The sequence below is a fragment of the Rhinoraja longicauda genome, chromosome 32 (genome assembly GCF_053455715.1).
Source record: "Rhinoraja longicauda isolate Sanriku21f chromosome 32, sRhiLon1.1, whole genome shotgun sequence".
In the NCBI taxonomy this organism is placed as follows: Eukaryota; Metazoa; Chordata; class Chondrichthyes; order Rajiformes; family Arhynchobatidae; genus Rhinoraja; species Rhinoraja longicauda.
Genome location: NC_135984.1, coordinates 12,890,295 through 12,912,953, shown reverse-complemented (window position 1 = coordinate 12,912,953; position 22,659 = coordinate 12,890,295). Strand labels below are relative to the sequence as shown.

Below are 22,659 nucleotides of genomic sequence, written 5' to 3'. Positions count from 1 at the left end.
GGAGGCTAGATGTAGAACACAGATGTTGGAGAAAAAATGGGTGCACCATTTGACATATGATCTGAAGGTCAACACAAGGCATACTCTGTACTGGAACTCTGGTTCTGTAGCTCTCCTGTGAGTATTGGCTCTCCGACTCTGACTCTCAGTCAGCAGTGTCAGACTTGATTTTATGCTGTGGAGTGGGATTTTAACCGAAACTTCAACCCGGAAGACTAGATACTTGTTATGACTTGGATGAGAGGGGATCTTATTGAAACATACAAGATTATGAAGGGATTGGACATGCTAGAGGCAGGAAACATGTTCCCAATGTTGGGGGAGTCCAGAACCAGGGGCCACAGTTTAAGAATAAGGGGTAGGCTATTTAGAACGGAGATGAGGAAAAACTTTATCACACAGAGTTTGTGGAATTCTCTGCCTCAGAAGGCAGTGGAGGCCAATCCTCTGGATGCTTTCAAGAGAGAGTTAGATAGAGCTCTTAATGATAGTGGAGTCAGGGGGTATGGGGAGAGGGCAGGAACGGGGTACTGGTTGTGGATGATCAGCCATTGACTGGCGGTGCAGTGTCAAAGGGCCGAATGGCCTACTCCTGCACCTATTGTCTATTGCTTTATTGTATGTTCATATAGTAGATTACTCTTCTTGTAATGGGCTACATGAACAGCCCTTTATTGTTGAGTACAAAGGACACCTCAATGTGAAGTGTTTGAGGCAAGTCTGTCATTGTATCAGTGAACGTCATGGTGAAGTTTTATCCTGTGATAAACTACATCGGATGGCTTTCCATTACATGCTAAAGACTCCTCAATGTGCTGAGAAGCCAGATTGTGTGCAAGGTGAGGGATTTCAGCAGGTGGTCCCACACAGTCCATGTAAGCTGGGCAGAGCTTCCAATAAGCAGCTGCAAGCTTACCATGTGCCAGAAACAGATTTTGGGGCAGACTGCCAAAGAAGCAATTGAATTGAGGGTTAACTGGAAAAATTCCGTTATTCCCCCCATTATGTATCTTCCAAGCTCAAAATTGATCCACAAGGTTTAGAATGCAAGGTCTATCGTTGGTTTATTAACTATATTGTAAAACAAGGAAATTCATACTTGGCCCAAAACCTTTGACTTACTGCATATAATTAGCAGGTCCAAAAAGCAGAAATGCTCAGAGGTTTTTTTAAAAACAACATCATCTGATTTTTCTAAATAAAAGCAGATGCTTCTGGAATACTCAACAGATCAAGAAGCATCTGTGAGGACCAAACAGAATTAATGTTTCAAGTTGATAACCTTTCCTCAGTAGTTTTGAACTTCCAACAATGTTTCACCTGTTCTCTACTGGCCCCCCAGCCACTCAGTGCTTCCTCAGTCATAAAGCATCAACCTGCGTTTAATGCTTAGACCTCAGGAGTGGTTCTCAACCCACTAGCTCCTCAATTCAATCCTCCGAATGATAATAATGGTCTAGTTCTTATTGCCAATGGAAAAACATGTAGGTTTTATTTGGTTTGGATAAAAAGTAATTGACCTGAAGCATCAGTCTGAAGAAGGGTCCCAGCCCGAAACGTTACCTATCCATGTTTTTCAGGGATGCTGCCTGACTCTTTGAGTTACTCCAGCAATTTGTTTCTCTTTTTGGCTTGAAACATTAACTATGTCCTCTCCCCATAGATGGATGCTGTGCACCTCCACCGTTTTTCATTTTAATTGCAGATTTCCAGGATCCACACCATGTTGTACCATAGTGGGATTTACTTCTTGTTGGGTCATTCATTCCAAATAATTTCACTGCTGGTAACTATCTATAAGCAGTGGTAGTTTGCTTCCCTTGCTACAGATATCCAGACATAGTCCTGGTTTGACATAACACCATCATACCTGATTTTGCAGGGAAGTTGCCCAGCTGGTCACATGGTGCTCTGTGGCCAGAGGCATAGATCAGGGTTTGCCCCAATGAAGGCACATAGATAAACTTAAACTAATATGGCAAAGATAATGGTTCACATCAATCAAGTCACATGGATCAACTTCAACTGATATCATTGTCACAGAGGTAGTTAGTTATGTTTCTGTCATAAACTCCATGACCCAGGTTAGTGAAAGTCTCAGCTGAACCTTCAGAGTCCTGACTGGTTCACAAATGAGTAAGTACCCATAGTGTGTAGGAAGGAACTGCAGATGTTGGTTTATACCGAAGACAGACACAAAATTCTGGAGTAACTCAGCGGGTCCAGGCAGCATTTCTGGAGAAAAGGAATAGGTGACATTTCTGGTTGGAATGGCTACTTTGAAGGGAGTTCTATAACACCCTCTCTCACAGTTCCTCCTCTGATTCCTACTGTTCTCCGGCCCAACGACCACATTTTAACCTGGACCCCTTACCACAGCCATGAGAGTCTGAAGAAGGGTTCCAACCTGAAACATGGCCTATTCCTTTTCTCCAGAGATGCTGCCTGACCTGCTGAGTTACTCCAGCATTTTGTGTCTAAATACCATAAGTGTTTACATTGTCAACCGGTGCTAGAAACCAATCTGCTGACTCAGGATCCATCAGGCTTGGATCAGGAATGGGCTAGTTTGAACTGAGACTAAGTTAATTTGGTTTGGGACAGGACATACCTGGAGTGGGGGCAATGTTGAAGTCATGGTTCAGATGTGATTTAATTGGCCAGAGTCCTTGCGCTCTGATCTCCAAGCAAATGTTTCCTATTGTATTTTCTGTGTGGGGGGAGAATTGGGCCTGGTCACCATGTTCACATTGTCAAACAATATTTCAGAACCTTTTGTTCAGAGAATGGTCAATAGGCCAGGCAATTTATGAAGTTTATTTTACTCTGGAGAGGGAGCTGGGAATTGCAGGGTTACTCCCCGGGTAGTTTGGTAGCAGAAGGATTAGTATTTCCTGGATAAGGTTTTGTTAATGGAATTAAATAGCAGCATGGAAAGTCATGAGATGGAATTAAAGTGTATAGAAGCAGAAATAATCATCCCCATTCATAGAAAAAATGTAAAATGAATTTCAGCATTTGTTTGGTCCTTGGTTCCCAGGCCACTGATCCCAATTCCTGGAATTACAGGTTATATCTCGTGATTTTTCAAAAATTTAAAGTCAACGTTGATAAAGCAGCCCGGAGCCTTGGTAACTTGATTGGTCAGAATGAATGGTGCAAGGTTAAATGCACAACTCGCAGATTGTCACTAGTTCAAATCACGAATGGCACTCCTAGTAAACAGACTCTACTGACAGGAGGACCATCTAGCACAGCTCACTCTTTCTTACCTCTTAGCCTGGAGGTCATGGGCCCTGGTCCCACTCCAGAGTTCGGAACACAGTCTTGCCCGACATTCTTCCCGCAACAAATATTAATGGATGTTCGTTGATTCTCAAAGCACATAACATAGCAACAAAATGTCATTATAGAACTTCAAAAGTAATTTGTATGGTCCGTCTGATGAAGGTCTCAACCCGAAACGTCGTCTATTCCTTTTCTTCAGAGAAGCTGCCTGACCCGCTGAGTTACTCCAGCATTTGCTGCGAACCCGCATCTGCAGCTCCTTTTTGCACATAATTTGTATGGGTATTTCCCCCAGACTGGATCGGTGGTCTCACTGTTTTGTATTAGGATGCTTGTTCTTTGTGGGCAGTCCCTCAGGTTTGAGGATGACTTGCCTCTACTTTGCTACAGTGGTTTCTGAAGTGGTTAATGTGATCACTGCAGAAACTGCAGACTCTTCCACACACAGGGCAGGAGATATCTGTAAGGGAGCTTGGGCGGGTAGTTCGTGAGGCCATGAGCTCCTTGCACCACAATGTGGGGGTCGTGTGCGCTCTCAATGCAGGGCCATGCTGTCTCTGAATTCCATCCCAAAGCCCCTTCTCCACTTTGAGCTGTTAGGGGTGGGAAATCCATAGGGGTCAGTGGCAATATCATATTCTTTCAAGCAGGTTTTGAGCACATCCTTGAATCTTTTGCTCTGACACTGTGGTCATCTTTTCCCATTACAGAGATTGGGTTTGTTTCATGTGTCTGGTGTTGGCCATGCAAATGACATGACCTGCCCAAAGTCACTGACCAGGTGCAACCTAAGCCTCAAGGTATAAGTTGACCTGGAAGAGGACATTGAAGTTGGTCTGCTTATCATTCAGCATGGTGGTATTTTCAAATATTTTGAGGTCCCAGCTTTAGGGAGTCCAGGCACAGAAACATAGAGGGCAGGGATTGTTGTACGGTGACATACAATGTGGGTTTACACATGAGAAATAAGGTCATAAGTGATAGGAGTGGAATTAGACCATTCGGCCCATCAAGTCTACTCCGCCATTCAATCATGCCTGATCTATCTCTCCCTCCTTTAGATGGCAAATATGCCTAGGACACTATGGTGGGCCTTGTTTCTACTGATCCATGTGAGCCAGTAACTTGTTTATATCAAGGTAGACACAAAATGCTGGAGTAACTCAACAGGTCAGGCAGCATCTCGGGAGAGAAGGAATGGGTGACGTTTCAGGTCGAGACCCTTCTTCAGACTGATGTCAGGGGAGGGGGTGGGAAAATGGTAGAATGTAGTCGGAGACAGGAAGACTAGTGGGAGAACTGGGAAGGGGAGGGGATAGAGAGGGAAAGCAGGGACTATCTGAAGTTAGAGAAGTCAATGTTCATACCGCTGGGGTGTAAACTACCCAAGTGAAATATGAGGTGCTGTTCCTCCAATTTGCGCTGGGCCTCACTCTGACAATGAAGGAGGCCCAGGACAGAAAGGTCAGATTGGGAATGGAAGGGGGAGTTGAAGTGCTCAGCCACCGGGAGATCAGGTAGGTTGAGACGGACTGAGCGGAGGTGTTCAGCGAAACGATTGCCGAGCCTGCGCTTAGTCTCGCCGATGTAGAGAAGTTGACACCTGGAATGTGGGCAGAAGCTATGGGAACTGGGTAGTGTGATTATGGCTTGATCTGATTTAATTGGATAGCGTGCAAAGAAAAGTTTTACACTGTGCCTCGATACACGTAACATCTAACCAAACTCCAATACCTAAGACCAAGCTTGCAGATCATTATAGTGAGAGCCAAGGCTTGGTTGTCATGCTTAATCCAGCCTTGGTAAAGATGGATTACACATGATCTAACCCAATACTCAAACTACAATCAATTAAAATAAACATTCACAGTACATATTTGAATGCTTTTTGGATTAGTCCCCCCACACATGAGATGAATTGTAATATTTTCCTATTCATTTTTCTTGTTTGGAAACAAATAGTTTATTGATAAAACTATATTGTTCGTAATTAACTTCAATTGCATTCCTGATGATGTCTTTGCATTCTGTGAATTGTTTATGACCCGGCAATTGATGGCATTGTTTTATGTTACTGCCATTCTAAGGCTCCTTTCTTTTGTTGCATGTAATAATTACCAGATGGAGAAGATGAAGGGTAATTTTCGGAGAAGTTGCCATGACTTGAGGGAATGAGATAGGGAAAGAGGTTGTGGAGGAATTAATTTACTTCCTGGAATGTAGAGGACTGAGGGATAATCTTATAGGGGTATATAAAATCACGAGGGCATAGATCGGGTGAATACCCTTCCCAGGGTAGGGGCATGAAGAACTAGAAGGCATTGATTAAGGTGAGAGAGGAAAGATTTAATAGGAATCGGGGGGGGGGGGGGGGGGGGCAGCATTTTCACACAGAGGGTGAAATGCATATGGAATGAGAAGCCAAAGGACGTGGTTGAGGCAAGCACAATGACATGATTTCAAAGGCATTTGGACATTGATGGTCGCTTCGTCGAGAGGAATCCTGCCACTCATGCATTGTACCAACCCCCTTCTCGCTGGGGAACTCGTACCCCAGGGACTGGTGGGACCTGTTGCAACCCATGAAGAATCAGTACATGTGGCACTTACATCCCAGGGAGAATTGGTTCAAGAGCTTAGGTAAGGGAAAGAGGGAACTTTCTTTTGATTAAAAACTAAACGTTCAGCTTCATGTCAGGTTAATAAGTATCCATGTCGGAACATGTTTAATTGGCTTTCTTTTGTTATGTGCAAGGATCTGAGAACATTGAGTGCTGGGATTACTGGCGTTACTGTTTACACCAACTGTGCTTAAGGTGCTTGTTCCACCCTTATGTTTTTCCCCCGCTAATTAATTTAAAGCCCAAATGGACTCGCATCTGTGAGACTATTATTTTTTTGAAAATTTAAAATCTCCAATTTAATCTTTTTTTTCCTATTTTTGTTTTACAGAATTCTAAAACCACCCAGGGGCTTGTGGGACTTCGGAATCTGGGCAACACTGTAAGTTTTATTTTCAGTTGGAAAAATAATTAACTTGATTCTGGATAATCCCCAGAAGTTGGCACTCATCTAGGAATGTGCTTTGTAGTTCTTTTCATTGATTTGAAGTGGAGCTCGGTTGCATGACATGGGGTGCAGTATAAAGGCTAATTCTTGGAAAGTCCAAGTCCCTCTTGGAGAATTGGCAACATTAGAGCGACTCCATCACTGCATTAACTTTTAATTAAGTGACTACAATGATGAGATTCACTGGACTGTGCGGCATGGTGGTACAGTGGTAGAGTTGCTGCCTTACAGCACCAGAGATGCGGGTTCGATCCTGACTATGGGTGCTGTCTGTACGGAGTTTGTATGTTCTCCCCGTGACCTGCGTGGGATTTCTTCGAGATATTTGGTTTCCTCCCACACTCCAAAGACGTACAGGTTTGCAGGCTAATTGGCTTGGTATAATTGTAAATTGTCCCTAGTGTGTAGGATAGTACTAGTGTAAGGGAGATCGCTGCTTGGCGCGGACTCGATGGGCCAAAGGGCCTGTTTCCACGCTGGAATCTCCAAACTAAACTAGACATGAGATTCAGTTCCCTTTCAAGTAAATTTGACTCCCAAATGCACTCTTCTGAGTGTACCTTCAATTTGGCCAAAGGTCATATCAGTCTAACTTATATGTAGCAAGAAACTGCATATGCTGGTTTAAACCAAAGACAGACGCAAAATGGTGGAGTAACTCAGCGGGACAGGCAGCATATCTCTGGAGAGAAGGAATGGGTGACGTTTCGAGTCGAGATCTGTCTTCATTCTGAAGAAGGGTCTCGATCCAAAATGTCACACATTCCTCATCTCCGGGATGCTGCTTGTCCCCGCTGAGTTACTCCAGCATTTTGTGTCTGTCTAACTTGTGTTGTAGTGTTTAATGATTTAGATGGAGCTTTATCTTGTGGTGTAACTGCCTATGAGTGATGAGATGGCAGGCTCCACTGTCACCTGTAACACCCACATCTTGAGAATTTAAGAAATATTTCTGAGAAACTAAGGGCGCCTTTTGGACTGTGTTTCAAAATTGCTGGATAGCATGGAAATGTAAACGGTCCCGAGTCTGCTCGGTCAGTTTGATTGTGAAAATGGCAGCATTTGTGTCCCAGGCTGACTTCCTGAAGTTCCCCAAATAGGCAAGCACGAGAACAGGCACCGCATGTAAAGGGCAGTGTTTCCCAGGCAAACTCCAATCCAATTTAATGTGGACACACTCTCCAGCTCGCGCCACTGGAGCGATTGAGAACCAAGATTTTGGCTGAGTTCTCTCCTCTCCTGTAGCATGTGGGCATTGAAGATTGTTGTAACATAATTGTAATTGCCCCAGCTGAGGTAAGCCATCAGTACCTACGATTTCTTTAAAGTGGCACTCAGCAACATGTTTATCATCTGACCCTTAAGGGTAATGAATTTGGTTGTAAAGGGCTGGAGTGGAAGACACCATGGAATGATTTTGTGTGCATTGGGTATTAATTCACCAGTGTTATCAATGGTACAAGGTGAGGCATAGGGACCAGTAGAAGTTCAAGACAGTTTGTGAACCAAACCCAAAACAGCCCTTGTTGATTAAACACTGGCTCACTGTTTCCATGTTGTGGAAATGGTGGCACAGGATTTACAAGCCCCACCTGAACCCAAGACACCTGCTTTTGTCTCTGTTGTATAAACGAGCTGAAGTTGCTAATTCAAACTATGTTTAAACACAACTCTTAAAAGCAAATCCTCAGCTCAAGCTTGCAGGTGGGGGATTAGTGAAGTGTTATGAAAGAAAATAACTCGGGAGAAAACTGCCGCTGCTTCTTGAGGTGATGGAGGGGGCTGAGGTACTCTTGGTATCATTATCCTTTCTCATATTTGATGACTCTCATGCCTGATATGAATTGAATCCTTTGAGAGTTTCTCTTTGGCAGGCTCAATCCTGACAGATGTGAGTATTCTGATGATGCTCAGAGTTGGGGCTGCAGTCTCCATTCACTGGGTCTGTTTGGGATTCAAACCCAAGATGTTCTGATAGAGACAGGGCTTCTATCCCAGTCAAAGGCTGGTGTCATAGTTTAGGAAGTCATATTTATGCGTTGATGACCAAAGAAGGAGGAAGACAGAGGACATGATATGGTGTGTAGGAAGGAACTGCAGATGCTGGTTTAAACCGACGATAGACGCAAAATGCTGGAGTAACTCAGTGGGACAGGCAGCATCTTTGGAGAGAAGGAATGGGTGACGTTTCGGGTCGAGACCCTTCTTCAGACTGGCCTAGTATCCTGGAATTGTTATTTTAGATTTATCTCTCTTGTTCCATCTCTTGAATATTTTTATCATATAGTTACTATAGCCCATCTTTTGTTTCTGTTGCTGTTAAGAGTTAAGCAAGTCATTGATGCCTGTGTGGGAAGGAACTGCAGATGCTGGTTTAAACCGAAGACAGACACAAAATGCTGGAGTAACTCAGCAGGACAGGCAGCATCTCTGGAGAGAAGGAATGGGTTCAGGTCAAGACCCTTCTTCAGACTGTGGCTCCTCAGCGCAAAGTTGTCCTGCCCTTGGGATTCATAGCGGTGTCTTAGTTTTTTGTTTGCGGAATAACTCTGAGTAATTCCACCTTTTATTGCCTCTGATGTATGTGGTCATTAACATTCCTTTTTCCGTCTCCATTTTGCTGCAGTGCTTCATGAACTCCATCTTGCAATGCCTGAGCAACACCCGGGAGCTGCGAGACTATTGTATTCAGAACACCTACCGGAGAGAGCTCAACAACCGGAGTCGCACCAACACAGCGCTCATGGAAGGTAAGCACTCCTGCTACACCTCTTATTGGAGTAATGGGACTGTGCGTAAACCTCTTCTTCTCATGTCAGAGATGCCATAAATGCCACCTGATCCCCATTGTGCATTTCCACTATGTTCTGTTTATATCCCCTGATTACAATAAAGTGTTGCAAAATGTGTGGCATCTCCATACCCAGCTCCCGAGGTTTCTTGAATACTGCACCCAGATTTCCACCACAACAACTGCTGCCTATTGATCAGACATCAACATTAGGGTCAATGGTGGAGGTACCTCGGGAAAAATATTTGCTTCCAAAATTTCAATGGTTTTACTGCCAAGCACTTAACACATGTGAACCATCTAGCAACGTGTGGCAAAAATAAATTAGCTCATCAGCGGCAAATCACCCAGAGTTCCAACGTGATTTGCATCACAGGCCTTGCAAAAGTGACTGCTGACACTGGAACATTTATGAAACGCCTGAGATTCAAAGGTCCCAGGTGCTGCAGTGCCTGTGTTGTGTGTCATCAGCTTCCATCCATTTCCAGACTGTTATAGTGCAGAAAAGGATGGATGAAAAGCTGGCTGAGGTAGTGAAGAGGTAGGTTAAGGTGAGGTAGGTTAGAAGAGGCTGGTCTCTGACCTTGATTCTCACGGTGAGTGGACTACCTCTGGCAGTTTTGTACTGAGACAAAAGGAACTGAAAAAGGAAGGAAACAGTATTAAATGGTTGTCCAGAATTAATATTTCGGGCTCATCTTGCTTTTGGTCTGCCTAGAATGACTCTGTTTGCATCCCTCTAAATCCTCACTTGTAAATTCAGAGTTTGGAGGTTCGGTTTCCTCCTGAATGAGGTAAAGTACCAGGAAACCCGTCAGCAAACTGTCCAAAAATCACTTTTCTCTGGGCTGGAGTTTTTAGTTTTGATTCTTTTTTTTTTGTCTTTTGAAATTAATGGGGATTGTTCATCTTGGAGTAGAGAATGTTATTGGGAGACTCAAATGTAAGAGGTGTTCTCACAGAGTGTTAGAGTTGCATAGCATGGAAACAGGCCCTTCAATGCACAGAACCTAGGCTGACTATCAAGCACCCAGTCACACCAATCCTGCACACAGTTACACCAATGCTGCACCCAGTTACACCAATCCTGTGCCCAGTTGCACCAATCCTGTGCCCAGTTACACCAATCCTGTGCCCAGTTACACCAATCCTGCACCCAGTTACACCAATCCTGCACCCAGTTACACCAATCCTGCACCCAGTTCACCAATCCTGCACCCAGTTCACCAATGCTACACTCAGCCTATGTCTGCTCCAGTCCTTCCCTGCAACCCCCCAGCCTCTAACACTCACCTGTACAACAGAGCCAATTTACTTTGGCCATTTAAATGACCAATCTTCATGTCCTCAGGATATGGGATGGGAACTGGAGCATGTAGTCAACAGGAAGAATGAGCAAACCCCACGCAGACAGCAATGGAGATCAGGATTTAACATGGATCATTGGAACTGTGAGGCAACATTTCAACCAGCAGGACCACTGTGCAATCCAGTGAAATAAGGAGAAACTGTTTCCAAGGCGGAATAAAAAGAGGGACCAAATTTAAGTCAACGGCAAAGGGACTGGAGGCACCATCATGGCTCGTTTCATCATACACCAAATTACATTGAAATATCCAGCCTGAAAGAATGTTTGAGGCAGAATAGGAAAATTGAAAGATACATTTTTCGGCTCTCTCAGGAAAAAGTAGGATGGCGAAGCTATTGGAAAGTTTTTTTCCATATATGGTGCACGGCTCTTGAGCCAAAGCTTCTCATTCTGTACGATTCTACAAAAACATCTAAAATAATTTGAGTACACTTCAAACTGCAATGAATAATCCTACCGCATCTCATTGCCCTCTGTTCTCTCTTTCAGAATTTGCAAAGCTGCTCCAGGCTCTTTGGACATCCTCCAGTAATGACCCCATCAGTCCTTCGGAGTTCAAAATGCAAATCCAGAAATATGCCCCACGATTTGTAGGTTACAAGTAAGTGACGACCAAATGATATACAATACTATTAAGAACCAGCCATCACAAGTTTCTTCCTTGTGCTAAATCATCTCTAAGTCTTGGCGGTAGTGAAATGTGTTATAAAAATGCAAGTTTGACCATTCTTCGTCACCGGATCATATGTGTAAATCCTTTTACTCACTCAGTCAACAGGACGCGCAGGAGTTTCTCCGTTTCCTTCTAGACGGACTTCACAATGAAGTGAACCGTGTGTCAGTGCGAACCAAGGCTACAGTGGAGGACTTAGACCATCTCAAGTAAGTAGATCGATGCTTTTTTATTACTGTGTTTGAAATCGCCTGCTCACAAATTACTCAGTAGTCTTAACCCGGTTTGGATGGATTGAGCTAAGCAGTTGAGTTCTCTTTCCTGAACTTGCTGTTCACAGTCTTTCTGCTTCACTTTCCTCCTTAGATTCTAAAGAAACATTTGGCTCCACATGGATTACTTCACCTTAATTTATCTTGCCTTCTCTAAATTTCTTTCTTTCCACTTCTTCTCATGTTTTTCTAGTCAATTATTTGTTCCAATTACTCAGTGATTTCCATTAAGTTGTACAATCCATTCCATCCCCGTACCTTCCCAGGTACAACTTACTCTGAACTTTTCTTTTCTCTTCTCGGAATATCTCCTCGTAGTGAACAAGTTTTTAATTTCCTCGTGGTAATCTTCACAGTTAACCAATTGTGTGATTAAACTGCTGATTGTATTTTTCATTCAGTTACCAAGATAGTGATTAAAAATAACTTCTGTTCCTTATTTCCCTGATGTTATTGTGAAGCTTCAGAAATCTCCTATATTTAGTAGTGTGAGATGAAGATGCCACCTAAATCTAATTCCCTTGAACAGCCATCCATGTATTGCTGCTGTCTCATTTTGTCTGGGCTGTTTAATCTGACAAATTTTTCAAAAATGAAGGAAAAGCTAGAATTTATATAAAATTCAGAACATCGATTACACCTTGTACATTATTTTACATTGTTAATGTTGAAAATTGTTACTATTCAAATGTTCGTATCTTAATTTAAACATTGCTGTCCCCTTCTAGTGATGAAGAAAAAGGTAGAAGAATGTGGAAGAAATACCTCGACAGGGAAGACAGTCGGATTGTAGGTGAGTGGTGAACATTTAGGCTGACATATGCACTTCATGACATACCAAAGTCCAAGTATATACTAAGTTGCCTGACCGAGCTCGTCCCATCTGCCTGAGCCTAGCCCATATTTCTCCTTTTCATGTAGTTGGCCTGGTGTCTTTTAAATGTCATAATTGTACCTACCTCTATAACCTCCTCTGGCAGTCTGTGCACACCATCCTCTGTGTGATAAAGATGCCCCTCGGGTTCTTTTTAAATCTTTCCACTCTCAACTTAAACCTATACCTCATAGTTTTTAACTTTCCTACCTTGGGGAAAAGACTGTGACTATTCATTTTAGCTATCTCCTTCATGATTTTATATACCTCCAGAAAGGTCAGTACTCAGCCGACTATAGGGCAAAACGTCCTAAACTATCCAGCATCTCCTTATAATTCACACCCTCCAGTCATTGCAACATCATTGTAATGTTTTTTGTACCTTTTCCAGTTTAATGTCATCTTTCCAATAGCAGGGTGGCCAAAACTGTACACAATACTCCAAAGGTGGTGTTACTATTGTCTTGTACAGCTGTAACATTAAATCCCATCTCCTGTACTCGGTACCCCGACTGATGAAGAAATGCATGCCATACTCGTTCTTCACCTCCCTATCCATCTGTGTCGCCACTTTCAAGGATACTATGTACCTGCACCCCGAGGTGTCTCTGTTCCACAATATTCTCCAGGGCCCGATCATTTCCTGTGTAAATCTAGCAATGGTTTGTGTTCGCAAAATGAAACGCCTCACATTTATCCAAATTAAACTCCATCTAAGTAATTTTCCGATTTCTGTTTTCTCAGATCATTTTGTGGGCCAATTGAAAAGCTCTCTAACATGCAGTGAGTGCGGCTATTGCTCCACAGTCTTTGACCCCTTCTGGGACCTGTCACTACCCATCTCAAAGGTGAGAATCTCGAGCTCAATTCCAGGCCACCAATTCATGGCAAGAAGTAAAATTCTCTTGTGTCTTGTATTTACCCAATTACTATTTTTCTACATGTTTAAACCTTCCCCAAAGTTACAGAGATTTTTTTACAGAATTTGATTGCAACTGGTTTAAATTCAGGTTTCCAAAAGTGTCAGAGCCTTGCATGAGGGAAAGCAGGGATACAGAAAAGGTTACACCATCTGGCACCAGAAGCAGTGTGTGCCCTCTATCATTTTGCTGATGTTCAGATACAATCTGACAACAGTGGGAGACACCATCAAACTGCAGATACTGGAATCTTGAGCAAAACACAAAGTACTGGAGGTATTCAGCGAGTCAGGCAGCATCTGGGCAGGGACCAGTCTTCAGACAGATTGGAGTTAGCAGTAGAAGCTGGAAAATAAGGGACATGAGTTAAGGGTTCTCATGACTATTAGCAGCCTATTTTGGTGATTACATAAAATTACATTGTAGCATTTGTACCGATATTTTATCATTATCAGTATTTTATAAAACATGTTCTGAGTTACTTATTAATTCCAGCTGTTGATGGTTTTGCAGAAAGGCTATGGAGAAGTTTCACTGATGGATTGTATGCGACTGTTCACCAAAGAGGATGTTCTGGATGGAGACGAAAAGCCAGTAAGTTGATCCTTGATGCTTTGATTACTTGGAGTTCCATCAATGCATGTGAGGGTTAACAGGTCACCGAACCTGTCAGCATCTTTTATGTCAGCATCAGTCTGAAGAAGGGTCTCGACCCGAAATGTCACCCATTCCCTCTCTCCTAGATGCTGCCTGACCTGCTGAGTTACTCCAGCATTTTGTGATAGCATCTTTTATATAATTTACTGTGTTTTCCAAGTAATTTTCTGTGAAAGTCATTCACAGTTTAGTTTCCCAAATGCATTGCATCAACAGCAAACTTGAATATATTACATTTTGACCCGATATTATCATGATTATAAATTGTAACTATAAGGTCCAAACTCTAATCCTTGAGGCAACCTACTTGTAACAACATGCCAACAAATAACTTTTATACCATTGATTCTTCCTTGTGTATCCTATGTGTTACATTCTCAAGAGCTCTATTGAACATCAGATTTCATTTCCCTTTTATAAACAATTACATTGATTCATGTTAATCCCTACTATGATTATATCATCTCAAATCTCAAAGCAAGAAATAATTTGCTTCCAACTTTTTTTCACCTCAAATATGTGCCAGTGTTCAATTACTCCTGAGCTTCTGGTCCTGAGAAACTACTTTTTAACGGTTAAAATGTTTTAAAGATTAAATTTTAAAAAACAAATTTTCTAAAAAGGACACATCGTGCTGGAGTGGCCCAGGCAACACCTCTGGAGAACATGATAGGTGACGTTTTGGGTCGGGACACTTCTTCAGACTGAATCTGAAATGTCACCTATCTATTTTATTCAGAGATGCTGCCTGACCTGCTGAGTTACACCAGCACGTTGTGTGTTTTTTGTAAACCAACATCTGCAGTTTCCTTGTTTCTACCTTATTTTCTAAAACTATTTCTTCACTCAAAAGAAAATAGAGGTAAAAAAACCATGCTATAAATGATGCGTAACACAATCAATTTAATAGGAACTAACAATTCTTTGCTGGCAAGGAATATTAGAGATTTGGAATGTGGGTGGTTACATATTTTATGTTCAATTAGTGCTTAATATTCGTCAACCAAATTTTCTACCTTTACTGAGAAGATTGATTTTCTCCTGGGGTAAGGGTGTCACCATCTGCCCATTATTGAAATAAATGTGTACAAGTGGTAGTTCTACCCTGAGGTCATCATCACATCAGTACAAATCCTTCTCGCCTTTGCCAGCATGAGTCATGGAACAATGACCAAACATGACTGCCCAGCCCACTTGCCTCTCCGACAAATCTGATAACTCGATTTAATGTTACACAGCCTCAGAGGGTTCATTTGCGAAATCAGCTTTTTATACCCTCAATGTGTAAAATGAAGTAATGATATAATCAAAGTTTTTAAAACCGCAGAAAGAGTTGATCGTCTCTCTGGCGGGGAACACAGAACAATGGGAAGAAAAAGTTCCTTCACGTTAAAACTAGGTAATTCAAAACCGAAAGCAACAAATGTTTTTTCAGACAATTCTGGTGAAATTTGGAACTTTTCCCACTACAAACTATGTATGTGAGGGACACGAGGTACTTTAAAGACACAAATAGGTTGAACAAGATTAACAGTAAGCGTGGGCAAAAATGAATGAACAGATCACAGTCTAATTGAATGGAGGAGCGGAATGGCCTACCTAAATGTTTTGTAGATCCATATACACTTGTGAGTGTCCTACTTTGTTTTGAGTGAATTTTAGCATGTGCCTTCTCCTAGCTTCCTGGTTCTAACTCGAGTGCCTTCTGTGTTCCAGACCTGTTACAGATGCAAAGTCCGAAGAAAATGTACTAAGAAATTCACAATCCAGAAATTTCCAAAGATCCTTGTGCTTCGTATCCTTCTGATCAATAATTTTCTGTAATATTCTTTGTGTATTCCGGTTGAAAATAAGAGGGAGTTCATTCAACATGTTAGATACCAAAAAGTGAAACAAAATGTGGGGACTACTGACTTTGAATTGGAATAATCCCATAGGCCCCAGTTCATTTCCAGTCCACACTGAACTAATCCTGATGTCAACCCAATGGTAATCAGCAGCCCAAGGATCATAAAAGTCAGTAGCCCTGGAGTACTGATTATCTGTGAGTGCAGTAGTTAGGGTACGAAGTAGTCTTTGGTCTCTCAACAACTGGCCATTATTTAACTGAGACTGGGGGCAGAACTATGTTTGAGTTAAGTCTCAGGCACACACCAGCTTAATCATACTGTCACCCATAAAGAGTTATCATGGAGTAGTGTCGGGATCCAGGAGTCTGGCTGATTTTCTTCCCCATGTGAGCAGCAATGAAACTAAATGTTCTATCATTTTACACATCACTGATTGTTATTTAACAGGTAAATTGATGTTAATCTCAGGGTCACTGAGCAGACAAACAAGTGAAGGTTTGCTGCTGCGTAATATGGTTTCCTGGCTCCAGTTATGCTCAATTCCCTTGGCTGTTTTTCTCATCGCAAGGCAGACTTGATTTATTTATTTATTTTTATCTGTGATCCTTAACTCAATGTTTCATAGATTTGAAGCGATTTTCCGAGGCACGGGTCCGTACTGGTAAACTTTCTACCTTTGTAAATTTCCCCCTGAAGGATCTTGACCTTCGAGAGTTCAGTTCTGACAGCAGTGGTGAGTTGCACAGTGTGCCAAATCATTGCTCTTTGCACTACTTTGGTGTTTGTTACTTCTTGATCCTGAATTGTCAACATGAGGGTCTATTGATATGTCACCACATGGCCTAGATGTGCCACTGTGGTATTGGACACCTCCAGTGGTAGGAGAATGTCATAATTTCTCAGACACTTGCATCAAGTTAGGAGTCGGCAGCATGGTGACTGGATGGGACTGTGTGTTACTCTTGATTCTCTAGTGTACCTACCAATATTGCTGATTTCGACCTGTCCCTTTAAATGGACATATCCTATTTTGGGGTTCAGTGGATGGAAGGATAGTGATGAGAAGTTGCAAATAGAGGTGTAAAGGATTAAATTCAGCAGTTTCTCAATCCAATCTGTGTGTGGATGGAAAAAGGATAAACATTTAATCAAGAACATGAAAGGAAAGGATTTAGCTGGCATTGAGTTATATTCCCGTCAGTGTTACGTCATGGAATATTCAGATATTCTTTCTACCGTTACTAGTTAAATTGGATCAATTGCTATGGAATGGTTGGATAAAACGACTTTGTCTTTCCATCTTTCCCCTCACAGTTCATGCAGTTTACAATCTCTATGCTGTGTCCAATCACTCGGGCACCACCATGGGTGGCCACTACACTGCTTACTGCAAGCACCCACAGTCTGGAGAGTGGTACAACTTCAATGACTCCAGGTGAGTTCTTACTCCCAACATGCCAAGCACAGCTGTTCCCTTGCACCCCATCCTCATTCCCTCTCCACTTCACCAAACCTAATGCAACCACATCCTACAAATACCAGATCCAAAATTCCATACTTCCAGTCTGGCCTGTGATGAGAAGCCAACTGACCTGATAACAAGTGACGGGAATGAAGCAAACAAGTGTGTTAACTAAATATTTAGTACCTCAACCACATGGACTGGTCCTGAATTTCTAGGATTTACCCCCCTAAAGAAGGACATTGGGTGAGCACAGAGTACAGTTAGATAGGGTCTGGCGTAGTATTTGGAGGACAGACACAAAAAGCTGGAGTACCTCAGCGGGTCAGGCAGCATCTCTGGAGAAAAGGAATAGGTGACGTTTCGGGTCGAGACGTGGAGGCATGGACTGTTCATGAAGAGAAATTAGTTTGGAACTGATGACAGCTCACAAATCCAAGGACAGGTCCTCCCCAGCATTCAAAAACATGACTTGTGTACTGCCCAATAATATCAATGACCTTTTGGCAGATCGGTGATTTGGCAGCTGTAGGTGTCTTCTGCCATGTGGGTTCGCGATTCGCGGCTGTATTTTCAACTTGTGAACTGTTTGGGATACGAACCTGCCCTAACTCAGGGACGACCTGTAATTAATAAAATTCAGGGAGAGAGGCTAGGTTGAAAATAATGGATTGTTGCAAAAGCTATCTGGTTTACTAATATCCTTCAGAGGAGGAGTCTGTCATCCTCATACAAGTCTGGCCTTTTCAAGACTAGCGACAGTAGCAGTGTTCTTGATATGTAGCTGCCTTTTGAAATAGTCAGGCAAGCCATTGGTGCATGGGCAATTGGAGATAAGCTTTGCCTGTGATGCCACATTCTATAACAAACAGATTAAAATATAATCTGGGTGATGACATTAATGCAGGCTGAAGAGCAGCTGTTAAGCATCTTCAGTAGATATATTGTCAATAGGAAAAGAAGGAAAATAAGAGGCGTAATTAATAAATGGTCCTCTTTCTTTACAGGGTGACCCCAGTGTCATCGAGCCAGATAAGGACAAGTGATGCCTATGTTTTATTCTATGAACTCTCTTATCCTTCCTCTCGGATATAACAATCTCCGGACATGAAAGAACGGGGAAAGCAAAGCAGCTTAATACAAAAACTGTCTCACATCAATGGCAATATTCTTAAGTGATCCCTTGTGACCTTCATATCGTAAACCAACACAAAGTCCATGCCTACAGCAAGGAAACTACCCCAAGGAGACCAGCTAATGTCCGGATGAAGTGCAGCAGGAGTGAGAGGGAGAGAGCAGTGGAGGTGGGGATGCATGTTGGCAGAAGGTTACACAAAGGGCTGTTTTTGAAACTGAGGGATCACCAGTCCTGCGGCCATTGACAGATTTTTCAAAGAACACACCAGCATCTGATGCAGAGCAACCCGAGCTCGGATCAACAACCTACTGATGAAAGATCGCCCGCAGCCGCGAGCTGCTGGAGCTGCTGATTCTGCACCAGCGAGAGTCTCCTCTCTGTATTGTCTTGGAGTATGTTTATTTTCAGAGGCAAAAATTTTCTTGCAGTCTTTTGAAACATTAAAACCACAAATTGTTACGGAGAGGGATAAAGACGGTTTGTTGCTATTTAAAATGCTCCGAGTTGCAGCCAAGGGAATCAGGCTCAGGAGAATATTTAAATTTATTTATGTTTTTTGGTTCTGTTGCAATGACTTGCCTGTGGCACATTGGTTAGAACCATCATCATCTGAGGGACAAGTGTTCCTCGGACACCAGTCTGCTTTCTCAAACTGGGACATTGTCCCCTCCATATATGCTGGATAGTTTCTGTCATATATGCATTTTAACAAAATGAAAATGTTCTCACACCTCATAGATTGAAATGCCTTTTTTAATTTAAGTTAGAATTAACCAACACTGAACTAACTTTGAGTGTTACCTAGAGAGATGTGTACTATTTATGTGGACTGACAGGAGTAAAATTTATTTGCCTGAGTTAATCACCTCTATCTCTGAATCCAGCAGAAAATTTTCTCCGACCCATATTTGGAACTGAACTATCACAGAGTTGATTATCATTAATAAAGACCTACCCTCGTCACAGCAGATAATCCTTCTTGATTACAAGCTTTGTCTTTTCAGACGAGAATCCTGAGTTTCTGGTTACGAAATTGGGTCAAAAGGACACAAAGTGCTGGAGTAACCCAGCGGGTCAGGTAGCATCTCTGGAGAACATGGATAGGTGATATTTGGGTCGGGTTCATTCTTCGATCTGATGAAGGGTTCCAACCTGAAACGTCATCCATCCATGTTCTCCAGGGATGCTCTGGCTGAGTTACTCCAGCATTTTGCATCTGTTTGTGTGAAGCAACATCTGCAGTTCATCGTTTCCACCTTATTGGGTCAATGGTTCTAGTTTTGTTCATTTCCCAATGAAAAGCTTGGCAGCCCCAATATTGAATAGTTTGTCTGCAGAATGCGGGCAAAGAATCTATGTTCATCTCAAGCCCATGTTTGGTACGATGGGAAACACTCAGCCGTGACCATCTCTCATCTTTTGGCAGCCTCTTGTCTCCTCGTTCCTCATTCTTCAGCTGCTCAGCCACCCTACCTCCTTTTGAAAGAATATGCGACATCACATTACAAAAAAAACTAGATTGCAATGATACAGTGACCTTTCTTTCTTGCTCTTTGTTCTACACTTTTTTTTTTACACATCCCCCAATATGTCCGACAGGTTTAATTTCCTTAATATACAACTCTATTTGGGAGAATGCGAGGTTGGATTAAGAATTTAGCTAATCTCTACCCAATACATCTCTAGGCCGGTGCTGCATTTGAACCATTGCCAGGACCTCTTGGGTCTGGGGCATTACATACCTTCATGATGCCTGTTTTAACCAACTACTTGCAATAGATGTCCCATCAGCTCTTTTTTTCCCTGGATTTAAATGTTGCATTCTTAACAAATTTGCTTGATTTTTGACTGCTTCCAGTGGCTTACAGTTCTGATGGTAAATATGTTCATTTGATCTGGCGAGGCAAGAGGTCACGTGGAATCGGAGAGATTAGTTTCAGATAAAACAGATTATAGAGATTGCGATATTGGAAGTGAGTTGAAGCATCTCCTTTCCCTGATATTCTGTGATCGGGATTTGTTGTTTTTGCTCCTCTCAAACTTAGGTCTGATCCGTCCCTGGTGATTTCAGAACCCTGTTCACTGTCTAGTAACACTTGCCAGTTATCTTGCAAGTAACACTGTTATCACACGGCATGAATGAAATAAAGAGAAAAAAGCAGCCATCCCAGTAGAAATTACTAGGTCTTTTTTTTTAAAATTGGGAGAGAACGGGTTAAAAAATATCACCTACTTTCACTCCATTACCATAACCGCGCTTCCTGTCTCTCGCTGCTTTCGGAATGGCTATCTGTGTCCTGCCGTTTTTTGCCACTCCGTGTGTGTTTACCCACCCCGTCTCCAAGTCCCTCTGATTATTCTACAGACCCCGGATTACACAGTGCAGGTTGACTAACGCGCGATTGCTGCTTCCCTCGCCCGTGTCACCTTCTCTCTGCCCAAAACCAAAGCATCTCCGACCAGAGTAGGACAGTGGGCAAATTAAGTTCAATTTTATGTGTTCGCCTATTACACCCCTTCAAAACTCGTCATTCTAGAGGGCTTTTTAAAAATAAGATATCTTAGTAAAGAAGACTCGAGTTTCAAACGTGTTAATTTTTAACTCTATAAACTAATGCATGGAGACGTGATGACTGTTCTATTTTGATATGTCGTGGATTTATGGGTTTATCTTGTTTACTGTGTAAACAAGCACTGGATTTATTTTATATTATGTACAGTGAGGAGTTGTACATAAGAAATGTTAACTATATATATATATATATATATAGTATCTAGAATTACAGCTGTGTGTACACATGCGCACTATAAATATATCTGTACATAAACTTGTGTCTTGAGATGACAGCCTGGTGATTGGGTGCTAAACAGTGATCTTTAACCTTGATACCATATGAAAACCTGTTTGGTGTTTGTGTACTTTAAATGAAGAATGTTCCTCTTGAAAGTAGACCCACTCCGGTTCCTAAAAAATGTGCTTTGAGCAACTGCGCAGGAAGCTCTGGCAGCTGTTGCCAGGCGAGGTCACGGTGCATTGAAATTGTTTTTCTACTCTCTCTGCATTATTTATTTTGTTTAAATCTCCTAGATCTGATTCTGATCCTCCCGCCTAAGATTAATAGCGTGTGAAATATATATATTGATTACTTTTGGGCTGTTTCAGTCACAATATTATAACCAGTTTCAATTTGTCCTCAACATTTCACGCCTTAAGTTATCTAGAAATGACCATTTCATGAATTTGGAGATGGACTGTGTATTCCCAATAGCCGCCTGAACTGTTGTTTTACTTCAGGGCATTGTTTTTTGTCCTTTTGACCCGATTAAAGGACTTCTAACTGTCCCGAGCCAAATTGGATTTAGATAGCAATAATCTGGATTTTCGGAAAGCAGATTAAGTAATCCCAGGGAAAGTTTGCAGACAGTAGGAACTGCTGTGTAAAACAAAATGTTTTTGTGAGCTGTTCAATGAAACCTTTCATTGTCGATCTTAATCTTTCATTCCCAGAGAATGTTGACATCTAAATTTAAAGGGGGATGAGAGGTTTTTTTTAAACCCAGAGATTGGTAGAGATCTGGAATTTGCTGCCTAGAAAGTGATATAAAGCAGAAAAATGATCACGTTTAAAAATCTTGTGCATTGAAGAACTGCGACCTACAGGTTGGGACCGGGATTGGGGCGATTGGGCAGGCAGGGACATTATGGACCCAATGGCCGCCTTCTCTGTCCCAAATTTTACCAAAGTCCAATTGTCCACTCTCGTCCATACACGGAAGCACCAATTTGGCGCATCCAGTAACACAAGATACAAGGCGTTGGTATTGCATCAAAGTCCACCAGTTGTCCCAGGGAGGGGAAGCAGGAGCAAGTAGATGGGGTTTCCATGATGGTTACTTATTTCTGCTTGACCACAGAGCACCAGGAAGCTCGTTACCTGGCTCTCACAGTGGGAGGGAGGAAATAGCCAACATATCTCCTCGGGGCTCAGAATTGGAGCCTGGATTTGCAATGATGAAGGGGAGGTGGGAATAGCAAATGACTTGAGTGCTGTAAAATTGCTCCAAGTTAATCAGCAGGTTTTTCTCATTGGTCCACACTCCTTAACCATCGGTATTAATTTCTTGTATGGTTTTCTTCTAACTGGAATGTTCTGTAAAAAAAAAACAAATCGCCGAATTTGCATTTTGCTATAAAAGTGATGCAACGATAGTTAGAAAGTTTAATGCAGTAATTTTGAGGTCACTAAAGGGCGTGCGCATGTATTTTTTTAAGACCACTTTTGAAAATAAAACACT

The 22,659-nt window shown here is 42.2% G+C and overlaps 1 protein-coding gene across 1 annotated transcript in view; it reads left to right on the top strand.

Moving 5' to 3' along the window:
- LOC144608654 (ubiquitin carboxyl-terminal hydrolase 2-like) overlaps positions 1 to 22,659 on the top strand; it is a 116,151-nt gene extending 93,492 nt beyond the window's left edge. Inside the window, 11 exon segments of the mRNA XM_078426633.1 lie at positions 6,241 to 6,291; positions 8,984 to 9,107; positions 11,007 to 11,118; positions 11,289 to 11,399; positions 12,191 to 12,255; positions 13,081 to 13,184; positions 13,770 to 13,850; positions 15,630 to 15,708; positions 16,389 to 16,496; positions 17,078 to 17,198; positions 18,233 to 22,659. Of these exon segments, the coding sequence (XP_078282759.1) occupies positions 6,241 to 6,291; positions 8,984 to 9,107; positions 11,007 to 11,118; positions 11,289 to 11,399; positions 12,191 to 12,255; positions 13,081 to 13,184; positions 13,770 to 13,850; positions 15,630 to 15,708; positions 16,389 to 16,496; positions 17,078 to 17,198; positions 18,233 to 18,320 (1,044 nt within the window). The 3' untranslated portion in view covers positions 18,321 to 22,659.